The 12,762-nt window shown below is 38.5% G+C and overlaps 1 protein-coding gene across 2 annotated transcripts in view; it reads left to right on the top strand.

Moving 5' to 3' along the window:
- LOC117318172 (titin homolog) overlaps positions 1–12,762 on the top strand; it is a 142,062-nt gene that overhangs the window by 45,828 nt on the left and 83,472 nt on the right. The window contains exon 1 of one of the 2 annotated variants that reach the window (XM_033873194.1): positions 6,582–7,111. The exons of the other annotated variant lie outside the window; for it this stretch is intronic. Coding sequence (XP_033729085.1) covers positions 7,051–7,111 — 61 coding nt within the window. The 5' untranslated portion in view covers positions 6,582–7,050. Of the gene's footprint in view, positions 1–6,581; positions 7,112–12,762 lie in introns of those variants that run through there. 2 annotated transcript variants of the gene reach the window in all.

Genomic DNA, 12,762 nt, shown 5'->3' with positions numbered 1-12,762 from the left:
CTCAGGTTCTCCCCACCCTTAGCTTCATTACCTCCCCTCAGGGTCTCCCCCACCCCTAACTCCACTACCTCCCCTCAGGGCCTCCCCTCATGGCCTCCCCAACCCCTCACTCCATTACCTCCCCTCAAGGTCTTCCCCCCCCCCCCCCCCCCCCCACCCCTTACTCCATAACCTCCCCTCAAGGTCCCCCCCCCCCCCCTAGCTCCATGACCTCCCCTCAGGGCCTCCCCTCGGGGTCTCCCCACCCCTAACTCCATTACCTCCCCTCAAGGTCTTCCCCAACACCAACTTCATTACCTCTCCTAAAGGTCTCCCCCACCCCTAACTCCATAACCTCCACTCAGGGCCTCCCCCACCCCTAGCTCCATTACCTCCCCTCAAGGTCTCCCCCACCCCTAACTCCATTACCTCCCCTCAGGGTCTATCCCACCCCTAACTCCATTACCTCCCCTCAGAGTTTCCCCTCACCCCTAGCTCCATTACCTCCCCTCAGGGTCTCCTCCACCCCTAACTCCATTACCTCCCCTCAGGGTCTCCCCCACCCCCAGCCTCATTACCTCCCCTCAGGGTTTCCCCCATCCCCAGCCTCATTACTTCCCCTCAGGGTCTCCCCCACCCCAGCCTCATTACCTCCCCTCAGCCCCCCCCCATCTCCCCCCCCCCACCCCCACCCTCCACCCCCCATCTCCCCACCCCCACCTTCCACCCCCAGCTCTATTACTACAATCCCTGGGCAGCCTTTTCCATCCCAAGCCCTTTACCTCCAAGGCCTCCCCCAGCCACAGCCCAATTCGCCCTTCTGATGCCTCCTCCACCGTAAGCCTCATTACCTCCCCTCAGGGCCTTCCCACCTCTAACTCCATGACCTCCCCTCAGGGCCTCCCCAACCCCTCACTCCATTACCTCCCCTCAGGGCCTTCCCACCCCTAACTCCATTACCTCCCCTCAGGGCCTCCCCCACCCCCAGCCTCATTACTTCCCCTCAGGGTCTCCCCCACCCCCAGCCTCATTACCTCCCCTCAGCCCCCCCCCCCCATCCCCCCCCCCCCCCCCCCACCCTCCACCCCCCATCTCCCCACCCCCACCTTCCACCCCCAGCTCTATTACTACAATCCCTGGGCAGCCTTTTCCATCCCAAGCCCTTTACCTCCAAGGCCTCCCCCAGCCACAGCCCAATTCGCCCTTCTGATGCCTCCTCCACCGTAAGCCTCATTACCTCCCCTCAGGGCCTTCCCACCTCTAACTCCATGACCTCCCCTCAGGGCCTCCCCAACCCCTCACTCCATTACCTCCCCTCAGGGCCTTCCCACCCCTAACTCCATTACCTCCCCTCAGGGCCTCCCCCACCCCCAGCCTCATTACCTCCCCTCAGGGCCTCCCCAACCCCTAACTCCACTACCTCCCCTCAATGTCTTCCCCACCCCTAACTCCATTACCTCCCCTCAAGGTCTCCCCCCCCCCCCCTAGCTCCATGACCTCCCCTCAGCGCCTCCCCACCGGTAGGGGAGGCCCTGAGGGGAGGTAATGGAGTTAGGGGTGGAGGAGGCCCTGAGGGGAGGTAATGGAGTTAGGGGTGGAGGAGGCCCTGAGGGGAGGTAATGGAGTTAGGGGTGGGAAGGCCCTGAGGGGAGGTAATGGAGTGAGGGGTTGGGGAGGCCCTGAGGGGAGGTAATGAGGCTGGGGGTGGGGGAGGCCCTGAGGGGAGGTAGTGGAATTAGGGGTGGGAAGGCCCTGAGGGGAGGTCATGGAGCTAGGGGTGGGAAGGCCCTGAGGGGAGGTAATGGAGTTAGAGGTGGGAAGGCCCTGAGGGGAGGTCATGGAGCTAGGGTTGGGAAGGCCCTGAGGGGACACTACTGGATGCATCACCATTAATGTCCCATGAAAATCCCATGAACACTAAGCCATTAACTTACCAATTAATATCACATTAAATTCCCATTAAAAGGTTAAAAAATAATGGGAATTAAATTCAACATTTTGTGAAAATCAACCATTAACTGCCCATTAATGGAACTAAAATTTAATGACCATGAACTCGCCCATTAACAATTTTTAATGAAAGGCTTAATGGGCATTAATTAGTCCCATTAAATGAAATTGTAATAGGCATTAAAATGCCCATGAATTCAGGTTTACTAAAATCAATGGCCATGAAATAAACAATTAATGGTCATTGATTGACCATTAAAACGTCAAAAATTAAGGGCCCATTAACATTTGAAGCAAAATTTAAATAAGTTAATGGGAAGTCAATGGCCATTAAATCGGATAGAAGAAAAAAAATAATGTTCATTAAATCATATATCTGCCCATTAAAACTCCATTGTAAGCTTTAAATCACAGGTTAATGATACAGGCTACGATTGTCATATCATCATTCTTAACAGACAGATACACATGTTAAGATTACAGATTAATGTATAGCATTTGATTGTTATACAGATTACATACTTAATCAAAGTTGCAAGTTTTTTGTCCATTCTTCTGAGTTATGTTGTAATATTACGTCTTACAGGGCTATCCTTGTAAAATAAGTAAACCAACCCAGGACTTGGTGTATTTTAGGCACATGCAAAAAATAATTGGAAATTCATCCATGGATATACAGCAATATATTGTTCTATATTTTGCCTTGAAATCCATGGCCAGAGGTCACGCAGGTTGATATTTTAAAAGAATAGCCTTGCGATACATTTGTATTGCATTCATCATTATTTGGAAGTGCTGTGAAGACAGTGTCAATATTTACATTCACATTTCACCGAAATAAACAGCTGTGTTGGATTGGACAATGGTACTGGTTAAGATGTCCAACATTTTACCTCCAAGAACATTTGAGGTACTACGTGTTCGAGGACCAGTAACTGGGAGCATTAAGCAGATATTTGGTGTACACATGTATATCTGTTTTTCTCTAGATCTGGGAACTTGCGACTTTTTTTTCCAAAATCTGGTATGTCAGTTTATGATATGAAATTAACAATTAAGAGCTGATAATGAATGATACTATGATTTGTCTGTCAATAGTATTTCTTTTTTGAATTTGTCTTAAAAAGTGAAAAAGCAGCTGGTCAGTTGCAATTTATTATACATGTATATATACATGTATATGTATATCGATAAATTAGACTATTTTTGTGTGGTTATAATTAGGGATAACAGGTCATTTCTTCACACTAATCCCAGGAATATGTCAGTTATAATCTGTTTAAATGAATAATGGCTCAAGAACCAATTAATGGCCATTATATTACCTTTAATTTCCATTTATAGCTAGCAGATATAAATACCTATGTTTTATAAGCAAATTATAGCATAACAATGCCCATTAAAATTGATTTAATGGCAATTGATTTAATTTCTGTATGTAATCAGAAATACAAAATACAATTAAGGGCCATTAATGTAACAGTCACAAATTTAATAGCCATTAAGTTAGATTTGATAGTAATCATATTCAATGAAACAATGAGCATTAACAAAAAAAAAAAAAAAAAATGACCATTAAGGTCAACACTGAATTTATTTCAAGGAATTAATGGCTATTAACATTGTAACTTATCAATACTAATGACCATTAATCAAATCTGCTACAGGAATTAAAGCCCATGATTATTAATTTAATGCCCATTTATTTATTTTATATGTTGCATTCCGAGATTTAATGTTCATTTAATGGCCAAATAATATTTATTAATGGCATTTTCATGGGTACACATATGATCATTAAAAAAGTACAAACAAGTTTTCATGACATGCTTTAATGGGTTCATGGTTACTCCCCCACCCCTAGCTCCATTACCTCCCCTCAAGGTCTCCCCCACCCCTAACTCCATTACCTCCCCTCAAGGTCTCCCCCACCCCTAACTCCATTACCTCCCCTCAGGGTCTCCCCCACCCCTAACTCCATTACCTCCCCTCAGAGTTTCCCCCCACCCCTAGCTCCATTACCTCCCCTCAGGGTCTCCTCCACCCCTAACTCCATTACCTCCCCTCAGGATCTTCCCACCCCTAACTCCATTACCTCCCCTCAGGGTCTCCCCCACCCCCAGCCTCATTACCTCCCCTCAGGGTTTCCCCCACCCCCAGCCTCATTACCTCCCCTCAGGGTCTCCCCCACCCCCAGCCTCATTACCTCCCCTCAGCCCCCACCCCCACCCCCCATCCCCCACCCCCCACCCCCCACCCCCCATCTCCCCACCCCCACCTTCCATCCCCAGCTCTATTACTTCAATCCCTGGGCAGCCTTTTCCATCCCCAGCCCTTTACCTCCAAGGCCTCCCCCAGCCACAGCCCAATTACCACCCTTCTGATGCCTCCTCCACCGTAAGCCTCATTACCGCCCCTCTGGGACCAGTCCTGCCCCCAGCCCAATTACATCCCCTTTAGCTCAACCTCCCCAACCTCATTGAACCGCTCCTCTGGGACCTAAATTCTTCCTATGATCCTGTATTTTTAAGTTATTAGCTTCTAGCTAGACCTCCTTGATATTGATTCTCCATCTTCCAATGGAGCTCCTTGATTTCTTTTCTAAAATAATTTTGTTGAATATTGATTAGATATTATAGATTATATGTATATTCCTTGATCATAAAAATCGGAAATTAAAAATGAGGTATGTTTTGTTGCTATGAAATGTCAAGTTTCAAACTAAAGGGAGATAATCCTGTATGAAACTTAAATCATAGCTGGTCAATTCTGTACAAAAAGTAGGGGTGGTGGTCAGTCTAACAGATACAGTCAAACCTGTCTAGAAAGACAGCTCAAAGGAAAGCAGGAAAATTGTCACTATAGACAGGTTAACTATATACATTGTATATGGAGGTAGGAGTTGTCTAGGTACAATATATATACATAGGTACACAGGTCAATAACTATTGTTACCAAGACTTAGTTTTACTGGAGACTGGTATCCTAATATTCTAGCTCGCTTGATCGAATACATATGTAGGACTGAGTTAATTGTGACATTTTTCTTAAATATTGCAGATAATTGTCACATTACATATTATTTTGAGAGTAATTTAATTATATCAGTTTCACATCAGACTCATGCAGAGAAATCAGGATACTTAAAATACAGTAATTAATATGATATACAAAGGTATATAATTTTAAGTTTCAAATATTCCAATATACAAAATAAGGGTTCAATATCTGATCCAAAAAATTATAGACCTATAGCCATTGTTAGTTGTCTAGGTAAATTGTTTACTGGAAAATTAAAAAATGAAAGACTTCATTTTTTTTCTGAACAATTTAACAATTAAAAAATGTCAAAAAGTTAAGAAATCTATGCAGATTTATAAAAATTATGTTCCAAATAGTCTCATGATCTGTCCTCCACACGATCTGTCCTCCACACGATCTGTCCTCCACATGATCTGTACTCCACACGATCTGTCCACACGATCTGTACTCCACACGATCTGTCCTCCACACAATCTGTCCTCCACATGATCTGTCCTCCACATGATCCGTCCTCCACATGATCCGTCCTCCACATGATCTGTCCTCCACATGATCTGTCCTCCACACGATCTGTCCACATGACCTGTCCTCCACACAATCTGTCCTCCCCATGATCTGTCCTCCACACGATCTGTCCTCCACATGATTTGTCCTCCACATGGTCTGTCCTCCCTACGATCTGTCTGTCCTCATGATCTGTCCTCCACACGATCTGTCCTCCACATGGTCTGTCCTCCACATGCATCAAATTTGCTTTGTTGGTAAATATATTTTTCTCTGTACATCTAATCTTGAGAAGAGAAATGAAATAAAGTTTAAGTTTGTGTTTGCAGGGTCATTAATTTTGAATCTGATAATTTTATCCTTAAATACGCCATAGGTTACTGTGACAATGACGTTTGAGATTGTTGCGGTATAACCATAACTATACCATCATTACCTACGCCAAAGGCCTGAGAGAGGTCTACCTCAAATTTGTTTACATTTTAAATTTCTGAGGTTTTCTCATGCAAATTTTATATTGTTCAAAAATTAATTTAGTTAAATATCATCAGATGTACTGAAAATATGTGACTGAATTTGAATTAATTCTTGGAAGTTAACAAAAAATTGAGTTTGAAAAAAAAAAAATCAGTTAATCTCTCTGAATGTAAATTTAGTGATAGATTTCACTTTTTTTGTTTTTGTTTACAGTATTCATTAATACATAATAATTACTCTTTAATGTTAAATTTGTTTAAATTTCTCAACTTTTCAGTTTTGTATTCTCTACAGGAGGAAATGGATGGTAAGAGTGTGCAATGTAACAACTTGTTTCATTTCTCAATTTTTCTGGTTTTTGATTTTTTGTCTTTTTTTTATAAGAGTTACCTCCCTTGACTCATTCCCTCACAAAGCACCATTCACCTGCAGGAAAGTATTTAAACCGAAGTAAATTGGATAAAATATCTGGCTATGTAGATAAAAGATGAATCAGGCTGGACCTTGGTCAGACAGGAGTGGACAATTTCTTACTCACTTTCACTTATCTGACCACACCTGGCAGTCTGTCTCACCTATCTCTCTGATCAACAGACGAGATTTACCTGTAGGCTTGACCTCTGACCCTGATGATGTCATCGGTGACAGCCTGCCATTTATCAGGTAGAAAGCAGAGAGCCATATACATACTGCTACAATACTCTAAATTTATCCCTGGCAGTGGTTGAGGATACCCCTAGGATTTTACACGTGTGCTATTTGTGTTGCTGTTTGTGTGTTCTTTAATCATGGAGGGAATATCACAGGTGAAAAAGTCTATTTGGAGAAAATTTCACACACCTGTTCCCATGTGCTGATTTGTATATATATATATAGTGTACTGTACATATATATATATATATACCCATTTATACCTTTGATCTGTCGGATTTGTTGATTATTCGTACGAGATTTTAACCGTTTTAAATCGCTGATACCTGTATCAGAGGAGATATGAGTTTGTCTTGTCTCCAGTGTTTTTACTTGACAATGGATTTCATAGCAGCATGGTGGTGATCACCAAGACATATTGATTAAGTGTCGAGGAAGATATCAACAATGATTCGGGGTAAAAAGGACGGAAAAAATTTCTCTACCTGGTTTATAGGGTTTGATCATGGTAAGTTTTTAACTTTAACTTTAAATCTTATTTTTCATATAACTTGTGGATTTTATTTTCAGAAAATATAATGAAAAGGAAAGGGTTACATAGTAATTATATATGGAGGGGAGAAGTGAGATAATGGTTGCTGATGTGGTGTTGGAAATTGGGGGAAGGAAGCTAGCATATGGAACTATAGTCATCCTCTTCATATATAGTGTAAAATGTAATAAATATGATCAAATTTGTCTCTATAATCTTAAAATTTTTGAGAGAGAAATCAGATGTATTTAAATACAATGTAATCAAATAGATTTCATTCATTCATTCAACAATTCTTTTGTTCATTCAAGGAGTAAGTTCATTCATTCATTCAACAATTCTTTCATTCATTTATTCATTCAACAATTCTTTCATTCATTCAACAATTCTTTCATTTATTCAACAATTCTTTCATTCATTCATTCATTCATTCATTCATTCAACAATTAATGAATTAATTAATTCATTCATTCATTCATTCAACAATTCTTTCATTCATTCAACAATTCTTTCATTCATTCATTCAACAATTAATTAATTAATTAATTCATTCATTCATTCATTCAACAATTCTTTCATTCATTCATTCATTCATTCATTCAACAATTCTTCATTCATTCAACAATTCTTTCATTCATTCATTCATTCATTCATTCAACAATTCATTCATTCATTCATTCATTCATTCATTCATTCATTCAACAATTCTTTCATTCATTCATTAAACAATTAATTCATTCATTCATTCATTCATTCATTCATTCATTGTTTGTCTGTTAACATGCACAGTTTCTCATTAATTTCCACAGTCCTGTTAATCATGACAATATAGTTTCTGTGAAGACTTATCTTGATGATGTCAGTTTTATTTATCTATGATAATTTGACCTAATATTAAATCATACATACATATATATAAGGTCAGTGTATCCTGGGATTGTGACAGGTTTTCGTTAATAAATAACAGCTCATGTCATCTGTTTATAACCGAATTAGTACTAAAGTACATTTATTAAACAAGAAGAATTCTAGTGGGGACATAAAAAGCTTCACAGTTTAATTAAAATTTCATGTGATAATACGGTCCTCACTGTCATCACTGGGAAAAGTATTCATGCATAATAAATTGATAGAAGGTTTTCTTTTTCTCTGTGCAGTGCTAATTTGTGTTCAAGGTCAGATCTTATTCAAATTCAAAGTAAGATATATATACATATCTATATCTATAATGATTATTTTATTTAGCATAAAATATTATGTTCACAATTAGTATAGAAAGGATATTTATACAATCCTATAAAGTATCCATCCATGCAATCACACTGTCCGAAATTATACGAGTATTCATCAGTTCCACCGTCTTTTATAGAAATATATATATCAAAGATACAAATATAATACGAAAGTTTCGTAAAATTTTAATTTGATATATCTGATTTTGGTTAATATTTTGGCCTTATTTTGTGACATTTGAGTTAGATTATTAAACTGATGGATGGTAGATAGCGTATACATCCACACTCTATTGTTTCTATGTTAAAACAATGTGACATGTGACGTCCTGGACCAATCGATTGAATTTTCATATTTTGCAACAGACTTTGGCCACTGTACTATATAGCTCGATCAGTGGAGAATATCGTACAATGACGTATCTCAAATGAAGATCGGAGATGATCAGTACAATTGACCTCAACATGTTACTGATTTGATGTCATTCATAGCCTTAAATCATGAATAATGTTTCTATATAAAAATCCGTACCATGTATAGAAGAACTAACCCTGTTCTTACTAAAACTTAAAAATTCAGAGTTGAGGTGAAATTCCTGCCCGGTTTGTCAATTTCGCCATTTTCTAATTAACTACCTGTGTTAGTATGTGTGGTCAGGTGTCGGGATAGATCACCTGAGGTTTTATCACCTGTACAAAATCCAATTAGGACAGGTGATGTTTTTACACCTGTTTGTATAATATAGGTATAGGTATCTGAGTGGGTTGTGCCAATATTTGTCCAGGCATTGAACACTGCTTCTGCATGGTCATCAAAATCTGGCCCAAGGGACTCAGTACCACTTTAAGGGGCTCGGGTGTACATAACTGTCCACAATTTGCTGACCAATCCACTGGTCAGTGAGTGCTATATTTGATTAAGGAATCCAGGTTGAGAATTTAATAATGAATCAATATTGATTAATTTAAGGGGTTGATAACTGTATATATAAATTGTATTCTTTTACAAAAGAGTTTGTCTTTTATAATTGAAACTAAAGTTATTTATCTATTTTATGACCTGACATTTTGAATTTGTTAAGTATTATCATCTACTGCTTAAATGGCAGATAACTACAAAGTGCCATGTGAAATGTAGCATACAGCATTAAGTGAAAGTCATATTTTGAACGTAAAACTATCAATTTACTTTGTACACTGTATCAACTGTCACCACTCTATTCCTTAGGCTGTTAAAATGAAATATTTTCTTTGAGTTGCATAACTCTTTAAAATCCATTAAAACTGCCCTGACAGAGGATCTTAAGTTACATTTATATCACCGTACAAACATCAGTAAGTGTCTGTATATATATAGCCCCAGATTTATCATAACGTCCGGTGTTTATATAAGGATTTTACTGACCATTAGGACGAATTTACCTAAGAATATTGACCTTTCCTTAAGTTGTGTTTGATTTTCTATAAATAGAATTGGTCAGTTTAATTGACCATATTATTGCTAAGTAATCTCTGATATTGACGGAATAAGGTTAAGATGAATCATATTGTTCAAACACATGACTATTTTTCTGAATAGGAATTTCAAAAAAATGAAATTACGATATGATGTGGGGTCAAAGGTTAGCTATTTTTAAATGATAAATTTTGAATAGAATTCAGTAAGGATTTAAATTCAATTATAACCTTCCTGCTATAATAGTGGTTTCGATAAGGTATCAGTATTAAAGCTTGTACAGTTATAGGACTCCACTCGACATTTTTATTGAGGCTCTTGTAGATCTACTACTGACATAAATATTGGCCCAATCAAACACTGTATTGACACAGATCACAATGAAATATTGGCCCAATCAAACATGTTATCGACACAGATCACAAAAAATATTGGCTCAATCAAACACTTTATTGACACAGATTCGAGTTTAGGATTGTGACCATATATTTGTATCAATGTACAGTGCAACTTCCGAAAACCGAACCTTCTAAAAACCGAACACCTCTGAATACCGAACGAATTGTCATTGTACGGAATTGGTCCTTCTTTATTATAGTATTAAAAAACTTCCAAATACCGATCCCTCTGAATTCCGAACACCGGACTGATTTTGTGTCCGGTTCCTGTTAAAATATACCAAAAATTACTTCTGAAAACCGGCCTTACCTGGGCGATTATGACACGAGGTCAGGCCAGTCAACCGTGAAACAACAACTGTGACGGGTATTGTGTGAAGCCTTATTGTCTCGGGACCTACGTAGGTGATTTGTACAGGTATCCAATATATACCCCAAGGGGGCATTATGACGGAAGGCCTAGTGTATAATCAACACGACAATTATGAAACAATGCCACACTTCATTGAAGCGCGTCGTTTCGTTTATCTTCTCAATGCAAGTAGAGCTAGAAGCCTGAGTTTCGCATTTAATTTAAATGAGGCCCAAAAGGGGTTGTTTTCGTAAAGAAGCCCGTGATGTTTTTTTTAGACAACAGCGATGTCGGAAATACGACCAGTATCATCTGATCAATTGTAATTGATATTGAAACAAAACATCTTCACACCCTTTAATATTATTTGATGTGTAAAATATTCTGTATCGGACTATTGGCCCCATCCACATGACGAGGCTTCACCGGATGTAACAAAATGTAGGCCGATCGTAAAGTGTAGTTATACATGTGAAAATACTGTTTAAAACTATTGTTATAGTCATTTGCCTTTCTTATATATTCTGCAATATAAACATTGATTAACTTTCATAATATGCATATTATTCAGACAATCCAAATTGTCTAAGTATGTACGTGCCGTTTTGGAATCGGGTGCATTCTAATAAAACATCGTCCAACCAATTATATCCGGAATTTGACCGGTCATTTTTCGATCAACTTCTCCAAACCGAACCCTCTATAAACCGAACAAATAGTCATGTCCCATGCATGTTCGGTTTATAGAGGTTCCACTGTATCTATAACCAGCAGATTTTTGTAATTTACAAGTCCTGTAAAAATCACTGTATTGATGGCAAATATGTATATAAGGTGAATTTTGCAATCATCAATGAAATGAAATTTATTGAGAGATATACAAAAAAAATTATAAAAAAAAATTGAATCAGCCTTCATAAGGAATAAGATGATGAAATCCCAGTTGATCAGCTGGTAAGTTTTGGTGACAGGAACAGAAACACATGCAGGCATGAAAAAAAATTAAGTATACATATTTCTGAAGGATAGCTTTGGTGCCTATTTACTTTATTAATATAAAGATTTTCTTTATACAGTGTATCATGATATTATATTGTCACAACAAGTTTCCCTCAGTTCCAGATTTTGAATTATTTTTTTTCAAATGTTTTACTGACCATAATGAGGTCAAGCAGCAATGTTTTTCTAGGGCAAAGTTAAATATATAAGTGATCATTGTTGATAAGATCTTTATGTCTGCTCGTCACGATAGAATCTCTGAGTTATCCTTCAGAATAAAGGTTTAATGTCTACATGAACATTCAAGTACCTTACCGGTTATACAATATGTACTTTTCATTCTGAAATTCAAAAGAAAAATATTCATCTTTCATATTTTTTTTTCAAAAATATTATAAAGAGACTGTAAATTTTCTGAACTAAGAAAGACTATACAAGCACATGGTGTTAAAAATATTCTACACAGAATCATGAAACATGAAGTTTAAAACGAAAACAATTTCTGTTTGTGTGCTGATGTATTGCCTGAGAACAGTCACAGAGACATTCAATGTTAGGTTGTAGTAGCTGGTGGCTACCTCTCCACACAACACACAAGAGGCCTATGGCTGTCACACGCTATTCCATTTATCAGCAATTTGGGTAAAGTTTCTTGTCCATGGGCAAAACCACAAACTGACAGGATGGTCTGTGATCTACGTAAGCTTCCTGAGGAACCAGGAATACTGGTATATACTAGACATGTGTTCTTTTATTGGTTCACACAGACAGGTGCTTCAGAGTTGAGGAATTGAAATTGCACATCTCTGATCATGGAGTCTCTTGGTCTGTAGCTCTAATGGTATGATGAGATTTGTTATACTAGCTGATAGATAAAACCCTCATTACAGCAGGCCTCCCATTTATAAAAACTTGGATGAAATGTCGTCTGTTTGAATATAATTTCACTAAATTTGTTTAATGCTTACTGATTCAATCACTACAGCTTATGTAACCTCAGACCGCATTTTTTTATTTTTGTTTTGTTCAAAATTTCCTTTGGACATGTCTTTATTTTCTTGGATGTAATTAAAGGGAGATAATTTGTCTAACTGTCAAAGTTATCAGTAGTTTTCTAGTTTGAATGAATAACAAAATGACCATTCTGACTGAATCAAACTGATGAGAGCGTCAAAGTTGCAAAAAGTTTT

The sequence above is a fragment of the Pecten maximus genome, chromosome 19 (genome assembly GCF_902652985.1).
Source record: "Pecten maximus chromosome 19, xPecMax1.1, whole genome shotgun sequence".
NCBI lineage: Eukaryota > Metazoa > Mollusca > Bivalvia > Pectinida > Pectinidae > Pecten > Pecten maximus.
Note: the sequence above shows the minus strand (reverse complement) of the source record. Positions and strands in the feature narration are given on the sequence as shown.